Raw genomic sequence first — 21,938 nt, 5'->3', positions numbered from 1 at the left:
CTTTTTTTCTTGGTAGTACCTTTTCTTCCCTTGGCTCCAAATAAACCCTATCTAGGTTAGGGGAGAACAGGGGAATGGCGATGGATGGCGACGCCCTGGCGGCGACGGCGCTGCTGCTGCGCGACAGCCTTCACAGGAGCCAGAGTGTGACGCAGAGCGTGATGAGCATCCTGGGATCGTTCGATGCGCGGCTGTCGGGCCTGGAATCCGCCATGCGCCCCACGCAGGTAAGAAATTTCTCATCGAAACGTCTCTCTCTCTCTCTCTCTCTCGATTCCTCCTCATCGTGATCTCTCGCTAGCTGCGCACGCACTCGTACAGGACTGTCCACCACAACATCGACAAGACGCTCAAGGCGGCTCAAGCGATTCTCACGCGCTTTGATGTGTCGCGGCAGGTAAGACATTTTCCAAGGAGAGAGAAGTGAAAAGAGAATCACTGTTTATCTGTCAGGTGGAAACCAAGATCCTCAAAGGGCCTCGCGAGGATCTGGGAGGCTACGTCGCGGCCGTGGATGAGATCAAGCGTAACATCGAGTTCTTTACTTACAATCGCAGCTTTAAGAATGACGACGCTGCGCTCACCCATGCACGTACGCTTCTTTCCAAAGCCATGGAGAAGCTAAATGGAGAGCTCAAACTTGTCCTCTCCCAGCACGGGTAAGACACGGGTTTTGGTTTCTCTCATTCTCGTTTCTCATCTCATCTTGGCTCCCTCTGTGCAGCAAGCCGGTGGAACCAGCACGGCTCTTGGAATCCTTGCCCAAGACTGCCCCAGCGCACCATGACAATTCTACACCTGATGCTCCTGCCACCACCAACGATGCGGTTGTGCTTCCGATGCTACTTCCCCCCAGGATTGTCCCTCAGTTGCACGATATCGCTGAGCGCATGATCGGCTCTGGTCACCACCAGCAATGCTTGAAAACCTACAGGTTTGGTCTAAGGGAAAACTGTTACGTCATGACTTCGTTTTTGCCTTGCAGAGACGCGAGAGCATCTGTATTGGAGCAGAGCCTCCGTAAGCTAGGAGTGGAGAAGCTCACGCGAGAAGACGTCCAAAAGCTACAGTGGGAGGTGCTGGAGGGAAAGATTGGTAACTGGATCCAACACATGCGCGCTGCTGTAAGTCATGCTTTCTCTTTTGTCTCCATTTTTATTTTTTTCTTCCATAGAGAGAGAAGATTTTTGTTGCGCTTTAACATAAGAGAAGGATAAAAACACAGGTCAAACTCCTCTTTGCAGCGGAATGGAAGCTCTGCAATCAAGTCTTCGATGGCCTAGATCCTTACAGAGAGGCTTGTTTTGCAGACATCACTCAGAACAGCTTCAGCGTGCTGAGCAGCACCGGCGAAGCCATTGCTAGGAGCAAAAAGTCCCCTGAGAAGCTCTTTGTGCTCCTGGACATGTTCGAGACTATGCATGATCTTCTGCCGGAGGTATCTCATCTCGTCTCTGGTTTCTTAATTGGCTGCGCTGTGCAGATGAAAACAATGTTCGCAGGGGAGACATCAGCTTCTGTTCGTGATGCAGCTGCTGGTCTCACTCAGAAGCTAGCACAAACTGCTCGTGATACCTTTGATGATTTTCTGGATGCTGTGGAGAAAGACGCAACAAAAACTGCTGTCCAGGATGGTACGGTCCACCCGCTTACGAGTTACGTCATTAACTATGTCAAGTTTCTCTTTGAGTAAGTGGTTAATCTGCCTCTGGTAGCTGGACATAACTTGCTGTTTGTTTGTCTCCTGTGGTTTCGAGCAGCTACCAAATCACATTGAGGCAACTCTTTGATGAGGAGGACAAGGATGTGTCGAGTTCCCGGTTGGCAGCAGCGACATCGAAAATTATGGTCGTTTTACAGAACAATCTTGACTCTAAGGCGAAGCAGTACAAGGACCCTGCTCTGACGCATATCTTTCTCATGAACAACATCCATTACATGGTTAAATCCGTGCGAAGGTATAAGCAAGCAAGCAAGCAAGCAAGCCTTGGGAGCTAAAAGTCATACCTCTCTGCAGGTCGGAGGCTAAAGACCTTCTCGGGGATGACTGGATTCAAAGGCATCGCCGCATCGTCCAGCAGCATGCTCAGGCATATCAGCGCACAGCGTGGGGAAAGGTATTGGTTTTTTTCTCCTGGCTTGCTTGAAGCGAACTTGGCTGGGTATTGCAGCTACTTCAATACCTCAGTGGCCAGGGATTGTCGTCCTCTTCGGGAGGCAGCGGGATGAGTACGGGAGGAGCTCCTGACGGAACCAGCAGTGGGATATCCAGAGCCGTGCTGAAAGAAAGGTTTGTGAGTGGTTTTCTTTCTTGTTATTTGTTGTCAAGGTGAGAGTTCACACAGGTTCAAAAACTTCAACATTTTGTTCGAGGAGCTTCATCAACGGCAGTCCCAATGGACCATTCCAGACGCGGAGCTGCGAGATGCGGTGCGGCTGGCTGTCGCCGAGGTGCTACTCCCAGCATACCGGAGTTTCATCAAACGCTACAGGTATTTTTTTCTTTTGTTTTGTTCACGAGGGAAGATACGGATGCTCTGCAATGCAGTGCCATTTTGGAGAATGGGAAGAACACGCAGAGGTACATCAAGTACACGGCGGACGACTTGGATCGCTTGCTGGGCGAGCTGTTCGAAGGCAAGACTAGAGGCGGTCCTGGAAGTGGTGGCGGCAGCGGTGGTGGCGAACGAAGATAGTGAAAGTTTTGTGTTGTGGAGGATGTGAATATATGTAAGTTTTCGACGCGTGAGAGAGAAGAGATAGGTTACAGGGGAAAGGAGAAGCGATGAAGGAGGTGGGGTGGTGGACGAGGAACCACGGCTACAAGGCGTGGGCAGTGGCGATCATCCTGCTGCTGGCGGTGTGGTCGATGCTGTCGGGGAGCGCGGGGCTGGGCCTGGCCAGGAAATGGTCCGCCGCAGCACACACGCAGACGAGCCGCTTCTTGTTGGCGGCCATGGATCACTACCATGGAGGAGGTGGCGACGAGGACGAATTGGCGAGTGTGGATCCACTGGTGGGTTTGCTTTGTCTTGGGTGGTGGTGGCTGGCTTGGATCGACAATGTAGGCTTGGATCTTGGCAGGAGGCGGAGATGCGAGAGAAGATTGTGCGGCATGCCTGGAGTGGCTACCGTTTCGGCAGCAAGGAGGACAAGAGCAGTGGCAGCTTCTGGCAGGATGCGTTCGAGGCGGCGTTTGAGGAGCTGGAGAGCGACAAGAGCACGGTGAGTGATGGCGCAGTGCGCGAGATCGCGAAGCTGTCGGCACGCCTCGGCGCTTTTGGGGTGGACGTGAACACCGGCAAGCCCAGGAGTGGCAAAGCCAAGAAACAAATCTAGCAGAGCGAGGAACTAGAGCAAACGACGCTTCCACTGCATTCAACGTCGTGATCTTGTAAGCTTGCAAATATGTAGAAACCAAAAACTCCCTTTTTGCCTCTCGAGATCTCCTTGCATGGGAGCATTCCACCGAAACAAACCTGTTTATTTGAGCCTCATGGGAGCTCAAGCTATAGCAGCGAAGTAGTCCTTGCTCAGCTTTGGATCGGGCTTCATTGACTTGTCGCCAGGCTTCCATCCGGCGGGGCACACCTCGTCTGGATTGTCCTGGACGTATTGGACCGCCTAGAAGAAACAATGAAGAAAAAGATCAAAACTTAAAACTCGCATTCAGCCGAGCTTTCGTCACCTGAAGCGTTCTCAAGGTCTCGTCTACACTCCTTCCAATCGCAAGGTTGTTAACGGTAGCGTGTTGGATGATCCCTTCTTTGTCAATGATGAAGAGGCCTCGGAGGGCAATTCCCTGGACACACAGAGAACGTCATCTGCGCAAAGTATACACGGAGTTTGTCACGAACCTGATCGGGGATGAGTACGTTGTAAGCCTTGGAGATCGACTTGGAGATGTCTGAAACAAGGGGATAGCGCAAATCGCCTAGGCCGCCCGACTTTCTCTCGGTTTGAACCCAAGCCAGATGGGAAAACTGCAAGAGCATCCTTTTGTTAGCCAGAGAGCAAAGAAAATTAAAGAGAAAAGTTCCACGTACCACACTGTCAACAGAGACTCCGAGCACTTCCGTGTTGATCTTCTCAAATTCTGAGTAACGATCGCTGAAAGCGGTGATTTCTAGCAGGAGGAAAAGAAAAAGTTAGGAGAAATCTTCCAACCAACACAATTGTCACCGACCAACCTGTCGGGCAAACGAACGTGAAGTCCAAAGGATAGAAGAACAAAACGACGTACTTCTTGCCCAAGTAGTCCGAAAGCTTGACCTGCGGCGAAGACATGGGAGAGATAAGAACACAGCAAAGAGGAACCTTTCATTTTCCTCGTGAATACCTTGATGAATTCCTGATCGAAGACCGACTCGGCCTCGAAATCCGGAGCCTTGTTTCCCACCAATGGAACATCCAAGCTCTAGAAAAGAGGAAAATCCACAATGCAGGCGTCGAAATCTCCATGGAAAAGTGCTAGACTCACCGCGCTAGCAGCCAGGCTCCTGAAAGCTCTCCTAGGTTGGATCCGCGCGGCGGGGCGGCGGAGGTGGGAAATCTTGGACGCTCCTAGCCTCGCGTCGAATGCCTTGAAGAGGGACGATCGGCATGGAGCAGCGGAGGCGGCAGACGAGGACGAGGAGGTGGCTCCTCCTCCCACGACGTGGCCAGTCGCTGCGAATGCTGCTGCTCCAGCAGTCGCCATAGCCATTCCTCTCGCCAAAAACCTCACTCTCTCTCTCTCTCCTCAGGGGTTATCCTCACCTCAGCTATGTAGAGTCCACACTGGGGGAGCTGACGGCACAGGTTGCGCCACGTGGAAGCACCAACCAGCCGTTCGATTCCCCGGTCAAAACAAACAAAATTTTAGGGTTTGGGGTCTTGGAAAGGCGTTTTTGACATTCCTAAAAGGAACACTGGACATTGGTTTTTTATTAGAGCACAGTCGCGTTATATGCCCAGGTTTGCCAAAAACCAGATCCGAGTGTTCATAGTCTCTCCTGGTTCTTTCTTTTGCTTGATAGCCTTTGATACAACAGAGATCAAGCTGCTGGTGCATCATATGCAATGATAGTGTCTAACATCCTTTGTTAGGTCTTATTGCGTCAAAATTCAAGCTATTCCACTACGCTCATATGATCACTACATTTGTTCTCAGTATGATCCCATTCTGAGGTGTACAAGTATCTAAGAATCGTCTGGGAGTACAAGATTTTACTGGAGAGTTTCCATGACGCTGAGGGAGAGGTATTGGACAGAGTTTATAGTTGTTGGATGGCAAGCAAACTTCAAGAACGTATAGGTAGCCCTTTGGTCTTCAGTTGAGGATCGATCCTACTACCCAGGTTGATGTTAAATTCCAGCATTTGAGGAGGTTTGTTCCAGGTCTATGGGGCAGTATATTTTTAGTTTCACAAGGAGTCTCAGTTGGAGTCTACCAGACAATCTAGGGAAAAATCTGTGGATTTCCTAGAATGGAATATGCTTTTTACTTGATCTTGTGACCTTGGCTAGCCTCCATCGCCATCTTCGTTCTCTTTCCCATCTTCTAGCTCATCGTTTCCATCTCTCAGCCTCTGGAGCTTTCTTCCCGAACTTGAGAGGTCCAGAAACCAAATTAACAGTCTGAGAAGATGTATCTGTATGAATGATAGCATTTTTTATCTTCATACCTAGACATACGGATGCTGTATTCAACATATGCAATGATGATTGGTGTTTATGCAGGCTTCATAGTTGGATACTATGATCCTCTATTGGGCCTTATTACGTCAAGTTTTCCTGAAAGCAGAGGCTGTGAGCGTGGTGGAATGTTTCTTGAGGGTTAAAATATGATCAAGGACTAAAGTGAAATATTTTTATTTCAAGAAATTTATGCAAATGTATTGGAAAGCTTAAAATCTATATATTTTAACTCCACTACATTTGTTCCCTAGCATTGTTTCAAGGAACAATATGAGAAGTTAAGGCCATGAAAGCTTTGGTCTCTCAGTTCCATCTCTAGGTTTCCTTCTATAGAATGAGACTTAGGTATTCCTATAAGTTTCTGGGATTACAAGGTGAGTTTTTTTGATGCTGAGGGAGAGGTATTGGATAGGGCTTATAGTTGTTGGATGGATAGCAAACTTTAAGCACTACAAGACACTTTAGATTTCACAAGGAATTTTATGGTAAGTATGATACTACTTTAGTTGAATTGATCAATTAGTGAATTTTGATTGATTTATGATTAATTGATGATTGTGTTAATTATTGGTAATGATATTAATATTATTTAATTTTTGTTTGGAAAATTATAGTTATAAAACTTGAGGGTTCCAAACTACAACGAAAATCTGATACAAAGAGAGGGAGTGCCACTAAAGAGTCCACACAACAGTTGAATGACTATTTATTTACAATGGGGGTAAAGAAGAAAAAAAAAAAAGCTTGCAAACTTGTTTGCATAATCTTGTCAGACACTAAAATCCCACCCGCGTGCTCACCTGCCTGCGGCTCCCACATGCACTCCCACCTGCCCACCAGCATGTTCGATTACATCCAGTGTGCATCCATATAGTTAGTGGCCATTTAGCCATCCAATACTTCCCTAAATTTCATCATGCTAATTGACCTAAATAATTCAAGTATAACAGTAGTACATCAAGTAAAAAATCAATTTAACTTCATATTAATTCAAGAAAATCATTTAAGATCCACTATGAATTGATGAGGTGCAAGAATTCCATGAAAATGACATTTTTGTCCAACAAAAATCATAATACTAACTAATCAAAGTTAATCAGGTAATTTCTTAATAACAAAATATAATTACTAGTTTCTTGACATAATGAATATAGAAACATCTACTACACTTGCTGAATTTACACAAAAGTTAGAACTTAGAAGTAGACTAGGTCTGGTGTTGCTTTTGCAATTTTTTGGTCAAACAATTTATGAATGGTTTGATTATATGCAGACTATATATTGAGATTTCTTGTCATGGTTAACATAAGTAGATATTTGATATTGGGTGATTCATATAATCCAATGAGATTTCATATCAAATTAGATTTAAAATAAGCATATACTAATTGTGAGAAGGAATAAATCAATTGGTAAACCTTCTTGTTAAAATGATTTTCTAACTATGTAGGATATTAACAATCTATATAAAAAGTATTTGCCATTAACTTATTAACTACATAAAAATTGATGCAAGGATGCACAGAGTGTATATATTTGGAAGAACACAAATCCTGAGGAAGTGTTTCTCCATCAAAAAGGTGATTGAGGTAAAAATTATCTTACTTTTGAGATTCAAATTATCTAATAGTTCCAAAAGATGGTGAACTTTGTAAAGGTTATAGTGTTGTTTTTCATCTACTTCTTCATGCCCTCAAGTATGTGATCCATTTCTTTCTTCTATGCTTTGGGACTAAATTGCATCACTTCGTTCATTGTAGCCTTTGATACAGCTTTTGGAACTCATCAATATAAAATAAAGCTTTTGTTTATTTTAAAGTGAATAATCTTTAATAATTTATAGTTCTCATGTTTACTTTTGATTATCTTGGAAATAGTATTTTAATTGAAGGGTTTTAACTTTGAGTGAGAAAAGAGAAAATATGAAGAATTGGATGATAACTGTTAAGAATCAAGTTTTATAACATATACCAGATTATTAACTATGTGTGATTGATTGATGATGCTGAAACAGAGATTAATCCTATAAAGTAATTAATTTAATATGCTATGATATAATTTTTTATGCTTTCAAATAGAGCTACATTCAATTTCTAAATTCTATTATATACTTGGCAAATAAAGAGTAACTGACTCAAAATATATTATTTTTAAGGTGAAATTATGGAAAATTATGATGGAAATATGGAAATATTTTGGAAATATTATATATCATTCAATTCAAACAACGTTTTATGATGATAATATTATACAAACTGAGATTAAAAATATTATCAAGCATTGAGGTATATTTTTAAAATAAAGAAGCATTTATTAAGTATTTTAGTAAGTGAATCAATATTTTGAATTTTATATATTTTTTTTATGTAATAGATATATAGGTTTTTGCTACATGGAATTTCCCTCATGCTAACAAGATAAAAAATAGTTTGATTGAGGTATTTTATGCCAATATAAAAAATACACTTTTATTTGGAAAAAAATATACTCGCCATCAAAGGATGATTAGATAGTTCACCAACTTACTATTAAAGTTCATGAAAGGTATTAATTTACTAGTTATTAAAAAAATCATGGTTTTATTCAAAACCATGAATATGAAAAACTAATTGATGGTGTGATTGTTAAAGTGAGAAACATTAACAAGTCTCAAGTAAATTCAATAGAAAAATGTTTATAAATCCTATATATAGTTTTCTTCAGATCAAGCTATATAATATCTTGTCATCAAAGTTGAAATAAAAAGTTATTAGGCTTTTTTGAGGTGGTATAATTGTCCATAAGCAACAAAAGAAAACATTTCTAAACACCAGAAAAAAGTTACTATATTGAAACAAGGAGTATAAATTGACTTGATTATAACCAATTATAAGGCTCCTCTCACACTTACATGCAATCTTAGAACCTAGATCAGATGATCTTATTGTCCACCAAATTTTGAAGCACTTCATTTAGAAGTTATGACAAAGATAACTCACTTAATAATTAAAATTTTGAAATATGTATATAAATTTGAGTAGGAAATTATCCATCAAAGTATTTATTATGAGCAGGAAATCCAATTAAAGACTATAATAGAGGTCAAATAATATATTTTATATACTAATATATGAGCTTTGAGTATGAAGATATCCATTGAAATGTGTAGCATTAGCAAAAAATTATTAAAGATTGCAATAAAAGTAATTTACATTGAATAAAGTTTAGATATGAAATGGAGAAGGAAGATATCACTCAAATTATCCTTCCATCAAAAGTTACAAAATGATTTTATAACAAAAAATGGTAAATATCTTATAAACAAAATTGATAAAGAAGTTTTTCTATCCATAGTTAACAACAACTTGGAAATGATACAACAATAGGTTGCAATTAATTCTATTCATTCAGCAATAGAATTTCAACAGTATTAATAATTATAATATATCCTTGTAGAGGTAAAACCTTTGGTGGAAAAGATTAAGGTAAAAGGAAAGCTTCTAGTAGTCCAAAATAACTCTTTTTACTAAACAGAGAAAAACAAAAAAATAACTCTTAAAATAAAACATTTAATCTTAATAAAATAAAAAAGAAAAAGTTTCTTTATCTATGAGTTATATGCATTGCAATATATTGGAATTACTAAAATTTAACTAAGTGTTCGGCCATTGGCCAATGTGGAAGGCCATGTGTTTAAAATTTAACAACTGAAAAAATTTAGGGCACACATTGATTGAAATTTAGTGAAGTGTTCGAACATTTGCCATGTGGAAAACAATTATAGGTTTAATAAAGAATATTTACTAATAATTTTTTTTAATAATTTTTTTACTTTCATCTATCACCTTAGAGAATATTCTAATTGTAAAGAATGTTTTGATCTAATCTTAATATATGAATTTGAACTTTGGTACTCAGTTTATATAATATTCATAAAAATTCAAATTTAAAAATCTATGTTTGAAGGTCTCACTTATTATTTTAATCATCAATTTACTAGGTTTTACATTAAATTAGCTTAATCTTGTCTAACTAGCTAAGTAATATTAATTAAGAAAATATTATTTTTAATATAGAAAATGCCATAATTTGTGTGTTCTGAAATTATATGTTAATATTGTTTTAATAAAGTATCACTATATCATACTCCCTTACCACTTCTACACTACACTCCATTTATAGTAGTAATCATTAAAGAACTTGTCTATATTTAAATATATGACAATGTTTAAAATAAAATGTAATGTTTTTTCCTTATGGTATCTAAAGTTTTATATTGAAATATATGAGGATGTCTAAAATAAAATGTGATGCTTTCTTTTTTTTGGTATCTATAAATGAAAAATTATAGCTTCATTTGACCTTAATGAAGATTATCCTTGCCAATAATTCAATTTGACTTATATCACCCGATTAAAAAGGTTTCAATAAATAATCTTTATGTCCAACATTTTCTCCAAAATATCATGCATGTAAAGTTTCAAGTTTATCCCCTTTAATTTGTAGCATATCATATGGTTTGGTGGGATTGAATAAGAGAGGATGCAAATATATAAAATATCTCAGTTTGTGACATTTATTAGGGGCATTGTTGACTACAAGAACATTAACGTTAGGATGGAGTCTGAATACCATGTTATCTATCTTGAGCTTAAACCTTTTGTGAAATCTGTCTAAATAAATATAACCATCCTTAACAAAACTATATGAAAAAAGTTTATTGACATGCCAAGTCTCTCTGAAACATAATCATGATGAAAAATACTTGCATCTAGTTAGACAATAAACCACTCATAGTCCTTGTTTTTGTAACCCATTGAACACTTAGCTATAAGTAGAATTATATATCTCAACAGACTGAGATATTTGCTCGGCTGAAGGCAGTAATTTATTTAGTAATTTTTTAAAAATTCCTATCAATTTATATGATACCTTTTTTAGTTCATTAGCAACTCTTAAATAGTCTTCATATGCTACTATAAGTTTTTGTCACACAGTTTTAGCATTTATTGGTTAAGAATTGAGACTCAGATTATAGACTTTAATAAATGTTGTGTTGTTGTAAAATTGTTGCTTTTACAATGTTAACTTTTGGATGGATTGTTCAACTTCATCCCATCTTCAACATTTAATCTTTATTTGTCAATATTGTCTTCATGTCCTTGTTGTTTATAGTCTTTTCAGGTCTAGTCTTTCAGGTCAGTACTTAGCTCAGTACCCGCTCTCGACCTCTCGACCAAAAAGGGACCCAAAAAGGACCAACACATGGCACGAGGTGGAGTCCAAGATGGACCCGAGATGGAGTTCGAGACAGAGTCCGAGATGGACCCGAGATGGAGTCCAAGATGGACCGAGACGGAGTCCGAGATGGACCCGAGATGGAGTCCGAGATGGACCCAAGATGGAGTCCGAGATGGACCCGAGATGGAGTCCGAGATGGACCCAAGATGGAGTCCGAGACGGAGTCCGAGATGGACCCAAGATGGAGTCCGAGATGGACCGAGACGGAGTCCGAGATGGACCCGAGATGGAGTCCGAGATGGACCCGAGATGGAGTTTGAGATGGAGTTTGAGATGGAGTCCGAGAAGGACCTGAGATGGAGTCCGAGGTCGAGACCGAGACCGGGACCGAGATCGACACTGGGACCAAGACCGAGACCAAGACCGAGACCGAGACCAGGACTGGGACCTAGAAAAGACTAGGTTTAGTCTTTCAGGTCAGCACTTAGCTAGGAAATATTAACCTTGAGTTATATTCTTATTTTCTAGAGGCTCTTTCTGACTGTGATAACGATGTTGTTGAAGTTCAACAACTAAACCTAGGAGTTAGCACTCAGGAAACCATTCAGGAGATGCCAAATTCAAATACCGTTGAACTAGAGGAAACTGTATAGGAAATTCCAGCACAAGAGATTCCAGTACCTCCTCCTTGCAACCCCTGAAGGGGCTGTCATGAAGCCTTTCATGAGAGTAAGGACTTTGATTTGGAACATTCTTTTATTCATTCTTGACTTCATTTTTTTTTTTATAGATGTTGCAGAGAGCAGCCATCAGTCTTTTTGGCGAACTAAGACATTCTTCCCATCCCTCCCTACGGCTACAGATGATGACCTAGAAGAGCTCTCCTCTGCAGCGATGCATAAACAGGTTAGTAAGCATGAATTTTATCTTCAAGTTCTAATAGTTGATTTTCAGGTTCGCCCTCTATCCCCAACGGCCAGTGTTGGGGAAGTTGCTGTTCTCATTGGGGATTACACACAGCTTTTAGATGCTACTAGTCGGGAGCTCTACATGCTTGATCGGTGGATCCATGATTTGGGTCAGCTCACACCTTATGGGAAGATTGATTTCATCTTTTTTGATCTTCCTGATGGGATGCCACCACCGCAGGGGGATACTCCGTCATGGAATGTGTTGCAGGCCCAACACATTTCCCAAGCCTTAAAAGTTGTGAGCAGCTTCATGACATACGAGGGTGTGGTTGTCATGATCCTTCCTCGCTCTCTAATGTGGGAAGGCCTTCTCGCACACTTGGCTGACAACGATGATGGATTTATTGAGTTTTCATCTAGCTGCCTTCTTTTGAGTATGGCGGTGGACACAAAAGGCACTAGCAGGCATACGCGAAAGGTGTGTGACTTCTTTATTTATAAATTAACTGTATTCTATTTTTTTTTCCAGATTTATTCCTGGAACTACCATGCTCTATGCCACATTGGGAACCGGCGTAATGCCACACGAGCTGACGAGCGTGTTGCTCTTGCTTTACCAGGATATGACAGCTCTACAGACATCATCCCAAATGTGATTGACTCGGACGTTCTTCACCCAGCGTTCCCTGGTTATCAACATCTTTCAGTCACAGCCATGCAAATCTTGTTGGAGTTATTCTGTCCGCCAAAGGGGATTGTGCTTGATGCTACAGCAGGATTTGGATCAATGGTGCAGGCAGCAAAAGAGACAGGCCGAGCGGTTTTTGCACTTGAGAAGGAGGGTGCCTTTGAGGACATTCTTAGGAGATTTTGCGACAGGTGATGTTAGTGCTTGAAATAATCTATAATATTTATTCTCAAATGTTTCTATTTTATTAGGTCTACATTTATCACACACAGTGTTTCAGTCCACACACTTGATCTTGATGATATGGATGATCATATGGACCGAAGTCAATTCCACTTACCTATTTATGCTGAACGTATGGCACAACATTACATACAACACGAGCCTATAGTGAAGGAGCATTCCACTATACCCATTTCTACTTTTCTGGATATGGAAGCAGAAGAAGATTGAATATATTCTGATTTTAATATAAATTATATTGTTTAATATATTATTTTCTTTTTTTGTAGACTAAAAGATTAGTTCATGTTGAACCAATAATCTACATGAGCTTATGGAATACCTTAAACACCTAGATTTTATGTTAAAAATTCTTGGTTCGGGACGAACTAAGGTAGTGCCATTAAACTTTCGCTAGTTAGGGGATTGTATTGACTTCCTTTGACTTTCATTGACTTTTATTGACTTGAGCTCAACTCGTGAGCTCAGCTCAAAAACTACCCAGCCCTTGGCCAAACTGGCTCCACTGCAGTCCTCCCCCTTACTATACTTTTGGAGCTCACCAAACCCCCCAGGGTCTCGGAGACGAACGCTTTGGGCTTTCACCCTCTCAGACTCAAACTCGGACTCGGACTCAGACTCGGACTCAGACTCGGACTCGGACTCGGGCTCGGGCTCGGTTTCGGCCTTGGCCTCGGTCTCGGTCTAGGTCCCAGTCCTGGTCTCGGTCTCGGTCTTGGTCTCGGTCTTGGTCCCAGTGTCGATCTCGGTCCCGGTCTCAGTCTCGACCTCGGACTCCATCTCGGGTCCTTCTCGGACTCCATCTCGAACTCCATCTCAAACTCCATCTCGGGTCCATCTCGGACTCCATCTTGGGTCCATCTCGGACTCCGCCTCGATCCATCTCGGACTCCATCTCGGGTCCATCTCGGACTCCGTCTCGGACTCCATCTTGGGTCCATCTCGGACTCCATCTCGGGTCCATCTCGGACTCCATCTTGGGTCCATCTCGGGTCCATCTCGGACTCTGTCTCGGTCCATCTTGGACTCCATCTCGGGTCCATCTCGGACTCTGTCTCGAACTCCATCTCGGGTCCATCTTGGACTCCACCTCGTGCCATGTGTTGGTCCTTTTTGGGTCCCTTTTTGGAGCCTTGCTTATCAGTTGCCTCTTGCTCGCTTCTCAAGCACTTTGTTAGGAGTTCCACTCCCGCTCTCGACCTTCTAAGTCGGAGCTTTTAGTCCAAATGTGTTACACTCGTTTGGCTTTCACTTTGGCCACTACCACATGGCACCCTTTCCGGCTCCACTTTGGGGCCTAGGGATTTTGTGTCTCACAACTATGTGAGAAATGCACCAACTTAAATGAGTTAGGGGTAACCTCTTTGTCTAACGCGGATGCGCTACCAGCTCAGACACCTTCCGGCCGTCGCCGACAAGGAAATGACCAACGGAGTCAGCCACCCTTGCTGCTCTGGGAGTCACCCAACTTACAAAAGTGTGATATGCCCCTGCCCGCAGGAACATAGAGAGAGAAGCTAGAGGCCCCAACCCTCCTAAGCAAAGAAACCAAACCCGTCGGTAAGGTTTAGATAGACTACTGTAAATAGGCAGTTAGAGTTGTTTACACGGTCACGCTCTTTTAACGGAATAAGGAACATCGACAGAGAGGTGGGTTATATGACCAGTCGACAGTAGCTACCCCATGACTAGAGATTTCAACATACACACGAAGTGCTGAAGCCAATCTGCCTATACTAGCCCAAACTCAAAGATCAATATATGGACTATATCAAAGTCAGAGACAATGATATCGGAGAGACTTAATTATCAGTGAATATATCTTAGATTAGAACACAAAAGTATTCCAAGTATGTTATCATCTGATAAACTAGTATTATAGTAGATAGGAACCACCAAGATCATCAAAATTGGTAAACACAGGATTCACCATCCAACAAAATTCAATAGCAAGTATCTCATCAAGTAAACTCAATGATGAAACTTAACTATCAAATATGGCAGATAGAATGCCAAACAACTTACGAAAGAGAACTTAAAGAACACAAAGCATCATTGACTAACAAGCACAATGTTGCGAATGTATCACCCGAAGGAAATAACATCCTAATCTATGAGAACTAACTCGAGCAACAATCAACAGAATAGAATGAATGCGGTAAGACCAACAAACACTCGATCATGCCAACTATTGCACTAGCCAATCCAAATAGATCCCAACCAACAACCCCAAGGAACTCAAGTTGCCTAAGTAAGTGTTAGCAACATCCTACTAATGTCTCAAACCCAAAAGACTAATCCAGAGCAAACCACAAAAAACATGTGGTATTGCAAAAAGCCATAAGCCATCAAAGAGAACAACTAACCATCATAAAAGTTCATTAATCATCCCATCAAAAAAATATATGCAGAATCATCATCTAAGAAGGAATCCACCATCCCAAAGAATAGCAAATCATTCTCGATCAACGATAATCAAGCAAAACTTTCGACAAGGATAATCAACTATCCTAGATAACAGTCAATCATCATCAACGATTGCTAGATGCAAATACTAACTTCAATATTGAAGCTAATGAGCTAAAATGCCTTCCCCAACAACTTCTAACAAATGGAACAATGAGCACAAAACTCAAGGAACCAAAAGCTCGAAGAAGCCTATAGCCAAGTTTTGCCTAATAATGATCACGAGTCTCATAGAAGCTAATTTCAATGCTAAAGAGGAAATCGTGATATAACCCACAATATCTTCCTCAACACATCCATAAGCCAAAGTTCATAATGCCAAAGCTAATGAAGAGCATTTCTGCATTAATCCAAAAGCTAAACACAATGGAGTTATGCTCAACAAGTGATCACTAAACAATCCTCCATGAATCCATCTATAGTAAGACGTAACTCATGCCATAACAAGCACAAGAAGAATCATTAACAATCAATATATCCCGAACTCAAATCCAATAAGGACTTAAATATTCTAATATCGATCACTAACTCTTCCACTTGTAAAGTTAGCATAGTTCATGACTAAATCACTTTTCAAGGAAAATCTTAAAGCTCAACCCTTACTAAACAATCTCATCTAGAACACAGCTAACTCAAACTTGCCACTCAGTTCATTTGAACGTCAATGCAATTGCTAACTAGCAAATCCATGAATGCCAATAACACAAAGCCATAGCCAAATCATTAAGACTAATGAAACTCAATATCAATCCTAAGGAAAAACATTTCATTTCACTCGAATCTCAATATCAACAATGTCAATAACAAGGCATCACTTCAATGTCATCAACACCAAGACAAAGCTAGAAGAAAGCAAGAGTGAATCACCATTCAGAGCTTTCCAGCAACCAAGCTAACCAAAGTCGAAGATACTATACTTAGTATCCGAGACCAATGCTTCAGCAAAACTCAGTTATAGATAACACATCATCAAGGAGTGAATCACCACATCCAAGACTCGATGAAATCCAACATTATAGACCAAACGTAACCAAATGATATCGACAAAGAAATTGACATGCCAACATGGAAAAACCATGCAAGCCTAATGACACGATCCTCCGCAACACCATCCGGAAAAGCAAGCCCATCACTGCTAAATCATCATCGAGCAAAGCAAGTGTCAACGGTCCTTAATGAAGTCTACAAGTAATCACTAGTTGCAAAGCAACTAACAATCACTCCTCAACTTGCCTTCACAAGACCCAAACACCAACTCTTGTCATCAAGTTATATACTTATCCAACATGAACGTAATACCCCAGGTACGAAATAAAAGTTCATAGACAAGCACAAACTAAATGACCACTCGAATCCAACTCAACCGCAATAAGCTCACTAAAACATTTAGCCACTAGCTCTGAGCATGCCTTGAAGAGGCTAGCTATGCATGATCAACACTTAGTCAAAACTAAAGTGAAGACCATGAGATGGACTCATATCGGTACACAACCTCCTCATAAACAAAGCTATAGTACGGGTACTAACATCTCAAACTCAAACAACTAAGTTGGACATTACCATCCTCAGCCAAGGCGCAGTGCTACCAAGACTAAGTCAAGATTAGTGAAAGTTCACTACTCTCATAGAGTCTAACGTAATGCAAAGTGCAACCTGCCACCAAGCATAACGCTACAGAAGAAAGGCACAAGGGTCACCCTTCTTAGAAAAGTGCAACGGCCACTTTTCTATACCAACTCCAAACTCTATCCAACTCAATTGCCTTAGCTCCAAAAGTCAGCATCCCTTTCGGATCGCATCATACAAATTACCTACTAAGATCTAAGCTAACCGAAGTCAACTCCAAACCCTTCACTAGTTTGTACTGGCTTACGAAAATGGAATGGTTTTTGGCAAAGTGATCAATAAATCAACCATTGGAAAAGCCTAAGAAAGTTTGTGGAAAATTTCCATCCTAGAGAAAGAATGACTCTTAGTCCAGGAATGCAAACTTTCAAGACTCAACCAACTTCTTTCTACCAACAACTTCACATAGGCTCACCTTAACACAGATTCTTATGACCTAATAGCATGCTTAAGCATCGAACATCTTTGCCCATTTTTCCGACATCCAACTCTGACATCCGCAAAGTGCAAAATGAACATCCAAGGCTTGATCACGAAGACCACATTTTCAGATATCCACATTGCACTAACACCCTTCTTCAATCACCTTCAAGATCTAATGTGAAGTCAAAACACTAACAAGAAAAATGACATAGAAAATCAAAGTCCAAGAAAAATTCCTCATCACTCGAAATAATAATGTCACTTCCACTAACATAAGTGCTAGTGATGTCAATGCCCCAACTACACATCTTCTCCATCCAACAATCTACTCCAAGTGCTAATGGATCAACCAACAAGCCATAGCAAGTGAATGCTATAACCCTTTTCCAACACCTAATGGGCAAACTCAAGGAAACAAGGTACCAACTTAAGCTTAGCATAATGGACCACCATTGAGAATCCAGTCAAAGCTACTACAATGCTACTTCGTGCAAGTAGACTAGCTTCTCCATCAACCACTTTAGGGTTGATCATCATTTACCCAAGCAACTTCGTAAACACATTGCTCATTATCACATGGATATGATATAAATCACAATAATTTGATTATCAATCAAGCAACACTATGAGCAATGCCCCTGTCACTACTGCAAAGGTTTATGTGAATATCAAGTGTCAACTCGATTCGACAAAATGCAACATAAATGCCACACCCCATCAATAGAGATTTACAACACCTAACACCACTAACTTTTGTTCACAACACAGACAAGTTCATGCCACTCTCTTTCCGACCAAACTCAACACTAATCCAACACCAAGCTACTCAAGGAGCAATAACAAAGTTCCTCGGAAAAGAATTGAGCATTGCAACCCAAGTCTTCCAATAGTGAGCTTAGACAAAATGGTTTAGCGTTTCACCACTATCCATCCCATAACTCACCACTTGTAAGACTATCACTTCCAACATGCATCAAGGTAAGGACTCTTGATTGCATATTGTGAACATGAGCAATGAGTTAACACTTCATTGCAAATCATCTCTCCAAGTGAAAATGATTTACATGTTTGATCCTTCGTCCCTGACAATTCTCTTTTCAGTCTCATCTTTGACTAAACCTCAAGCTTGCTTTTGGACTGCCTTCAGTTCGATCCAAGAAAAGTTTATGAGAGAGCACGGCAATGACTACTTGAACCAATAGACTAATCCTTACAGTCTTAATTGATCCACTTATAATCATGCCTAGGAAGGATCTACTAGTGCCATGCTAAACAGCTATGGACCAGCCTATTTGCCACTCATAGCAAACCCAGGGATGCTTTACTTTCACCCATGATACATGGAACAACTCATGGAACCAACGATAGGCTAACATTAATCCTGCCAACTCAAAGTGCAACCTTGAGTTACTAATGTGCCTCACTCACGAGCCTAAGCGCAAATTCGTGCAAACGAAACAACTCAAATCCATCCTATGAGCCCAAGAGCAAGCTCACATTATTATGGTACAAAAAAGTAACCAAATCCATACCCAAAGAATGACTGCAAAGCCTTTGCACCCAAACGTGTACCCACTCGGATCATCATTTTCATCTCTGCGTATGCAACAAGACTAGTTGCCCAATCTCATTGAATAGTACTCACTGAGACTCATCCTCTGATACTAAATGTAGCGAACGTGGATTTTACCCTTTATCCTATGGTGGTTTACCATAGGATAACACCACGAAGCGGAACCTAAACCCTCTTTATGCCACGTGACACATGCCACGTGCTATATGCCACATGTCCAAAGAACAATGGTGCGGAACCCGAGGTTCAGGGCCTTGGGCCACTGAACGAAGGAACGGTGCCAAACTCCCAAGCGTGGAGCCGAGGAGTGACGAAACCGAACCACGGAGCAACTCCTAACCATACAGCCCAAGGAGTGAAGGGACAGGAGCCTGGAGTGACTTGGAACGGTCCTAGAGCAACCAGCATCCCAATGCCAAGACCAGCATGCAAAATGGAGCTAAATGGAGTTTGGCACTATTTTTACATACCGGTGGCCTAACGCGAGGACATGGGTACTCCACTAGCTAGCATAGTGTGGAGCTTGGGCTTAAACCCAAGCCGAACGCAGAACAAGGACAAGCATGCAAGCGGGAGCTAAACTATGCCTCAGGTTAGTCAGCCATGCCCGACCTACCCACTATCCCTACTATACATTTGGAACCCCCCATATCCCCCTCCCCCTTGAGGAACACACGCTTTGGGCTTTCACCCCAAGCCTCCCTTAGTATCAGGAGTTAGTCTCTGCAAATGCTGGGTGGTTTACAAAGAGGTTTAATATAAAACTTCTTTATAAACAGTATTAATTGTAAAAATAGAAGGATCTTGAGGAAGGAGGTTGCCTTGGCGTGTGATGTTTTGAACTTTAATTTCAATGCCATGTGGTGATGTGCATCTTGATAAAGCTACATAAAGTTGCCCATGAGTGAAAACTAGGTGGGGCAAGTAAACTCGAACTCAGTCAAATGTCTATCCTCGGCATTTGGAGATTGTTAAGTAGTAACCTAAACGGATTGGAAATTGTCTTCTGGACATTTTGAACAGAATTTTTATATTTGATGGTATTAGTGTGATATGTGGGATAAAAACTCTTGTCCCTTTAAATTGCCCCATCACAATTTCACAGTCTAAAACATTTGGTAGTGTATTTTTCAGGATGAGACATGTGCCATTGCATAGTCCTGCTGATGGAGACATAGTCCTTAAGAGGATAAGAATAGCATCTTGTTTGAGAGAGAGTTTATGTGGTGGGAGACTAGAAGGTGTGATAGAATTTAGGAATTCTATTGGAAAATTTTCAGGATGTTCAATATTAACAAAATCAATATTTTTATAGATATATGTATCACCTTGTAATCTAGAGACAATAGTGTTATTGATTGCAAATGTGTCATCGTTAAATGGGATAAGTATGACTTGATTGGCTGCAATATAAGGGTTTGAAATATCAAGTACTGAAGGGTAGACAAAATCAATAATAGATGAATAAATTAGTTGTGTATGAGGTAATAAAATGAAGTTAGAAGGTAAAGATGGTAAATTTTGAAAATTTTCACTATTTCTGACTTTGAGAAGCCATTCAGCCCATGATTTATCACTTTTAGCAAGCCACATATTTGTTTTCAAAGATAACTTTCTAAATAATCTTTATAATTTATTCATTAAAACAATTTATGCCCTATATCCATGTGAAATAACTGGAAGTGTTTGTCTAAAGTCCCCGCTAGTGACAACAATTATGCCACAAAAAGGTAATGATGTATTTTTAGGTCTCGCAACACTTGATTAATAGCAGTGAATGCATGAGTGTGAACCATACTTATTTCATCCCATAATAATACATTAGTAGTTCTGATACTTATATCTGCTTCACTATTAGTATTTATAGTAAAAGTTAATGTCTCATTTATTTTAACAGGAAGTTTAAAAGTAATGTATGAAGTTTAGCCATTATAAAGTAAAGTACATGCAATTTCTGTTCAAGCCATGCTAACATTTTTTTTTTTCAGTTGTAAAATATTTATAAAAGTGTTAAGAAGAATTTTTTTACCAGTACTACTAGGGCCATCAATGAAAATGTATGAATTATGCTCAATTGGGTGATCAATAACATTAAGAATATCATTAAAAATATTTAACTATTCTTGATTAAATTGAGGAATATTTTATTCAAAATTTTGATATATTTGTCTTGAGTTGATATTATTTTCATGATAAAAATTTTCAGACAGGAAAGATAGATGGTAGTTTTGATTAATTTTGCTATGCATTTTCATTTTAATATTTATATCATGTAAAGCATGTTCATAATGAAAAATTAGATTTATTTGCATAAAATCCTTAGAGAGGAAGTCTTTAAATTTATCCCATAAAAATTATGGATCTTTTGGAATGCAAAAGATACAAAGTAATACAAATAATTGTTTTAATAGTGATAGCATTCTAAAAAATAAGTATCTTCTAAACATTTTTCCCATTTGATATCATCAGCTATAAGCCTCATTGCATCTGCAACTTGTTGAAATGTGTCATAATAAATATTATTAACTATCTTGAGATTTTTGAAATACATAACATCTTTTTTATGGAGTAAAATAAGACATAAATGATATAGTTCAACATTGAATGGCGATATAGAATACATTTGGGGAATGACATTTCTTGTATGTCAAATTTGCCAATTATGAGTATAAGGGTTAAATATATAATATAAAGGGCTTTCAGGATATATATATGGTCTAGCATTTGGGTCATTTATATTTAATTCAAACCGTTTTATCAACATTGTATCATTTTGAGTAGCTCTTTGAAGTGCCATTTGTTCAGAACCTTCTATAAAATAAACGTTTTGAAAATTTAGAAGATGGATAGGAAGATGGATTATAGGGGTCAAACAACCATGCATTTTAAATTTAAAAAGTTTCTATAATGCTTCTGGAGCAGATACATAATATATATTTAAAAAGTTGAGATTTCATCCCAATTTAAAATATTATTAGGTTGTTGGGTTGCTGAATGGATTTCCATTGTAGCACAATCATAACCTTTATAGACATATTGAAATAAATATTTAATACTTTTAATAGTAGCACAAATTTTAATATTAATATGAGCATTATATTTTTTACAA

The 21,938-nt window shown here is 39.9% G+C and overlaps 3 protein-coding genes across 3 annotated transcripts; 2 read left to right on the top strand and 1 right to left on the bottom strand.

The window, feature by feature from the left end:
• Positions 1-45: 45 nt before the first annotated feature.
• On the top strand, positions 46-2,749 carry LOC9657291 (exocyst complex component EXO70A1). Its single transcript, XM_002980921.2, has 12 exons — positions 46-227; positions 302-397; positions 454-659; positions 725-934; positions 986-1,124; positions 1,226-1,438; positions 1,484-1,689; positions 1,761-1,958; positions 2,018-2,117; positions 2,172-2,290; positions 2,346-2,492; positions 2,549-2,749. Exons 1-12 carry the CDS (start codon positions 75-77, stop codon positions 2,694-2,696), a joined length of 1,935 nt encoding a protein of 644 aa, XP_002980967.1. The 5' UTR covers positions 46-74; the 3' UTR covers positions 2,697-2,749.
• Positions 2,750-2,785: 36 nt separating this feature from the next.
• On the top strand, positions 2,786-3,339 carry LOC112350147. Its single transcript, XM_024685836.1, has 2 exons — positions 2,786-2,998; positions 3,085-3,339. The coding sequence occupies exons 1-2, from the start codon at positions 2,786-2,788 to the stop codon at positions 3,337-3,339; spliced, it is 468 nt and encodes a 155-aa protein (XP_024541604.1).
• Positions 3,340-3,352: 13 nt separating this feature from the next.
• Positions 3,353-4,751, bottom strand: LOC9657627 (2-Cys peroxiredoxin BAS1, chloroplastic). Its single transcript, XM_002980816.2, has 7 exons — positions 4,481-4,751; positions 4,340-4,417; positions 4,191-4,272; positions 4,047-4,126; positions 3,858-3,983; positions 3,689-3,802; positions 3,353-3,624 (listed from the first exon to the last, which is right to left on the bottom strand). The coding sequence occupies exons 1-7, from the start codon at positions 4,703-4,705 to the stop codon at positions 3,505-3,507; spliced, it is 825 nt and encodes a 274-aa protein (XP_002980862.2). The 5' UTR covers positions 4,706-4,751; the 3' UTR covers positions 3,353-3,504.
• Positions 4,752-21,938: the final 17,187 nt, after the last annotated feature.

The sequence above is a fragment of the Selaginella moellendorffii genome, unplaced genomic scaffold (genome assembly GCF_000143415.4).
Source record: "Selaginella moellendorffii unplaced genomic scaffold, v1.0 SELMOscaffold_46, whole genome shotgun sequence".
Taxonomy (NCBI): domain Eukaryota; kingdom Viridiplantae; phylum Streptophyta; class Lycopodiopsida; order Selaginellales; family Selaginellaceae; genus Selaginella; species Selaginella moellendorffii.
Note: the sequence above shows the minus strand (reverse complement) of the source record. Positions and strands in the feature narration are given on the sequence as shown.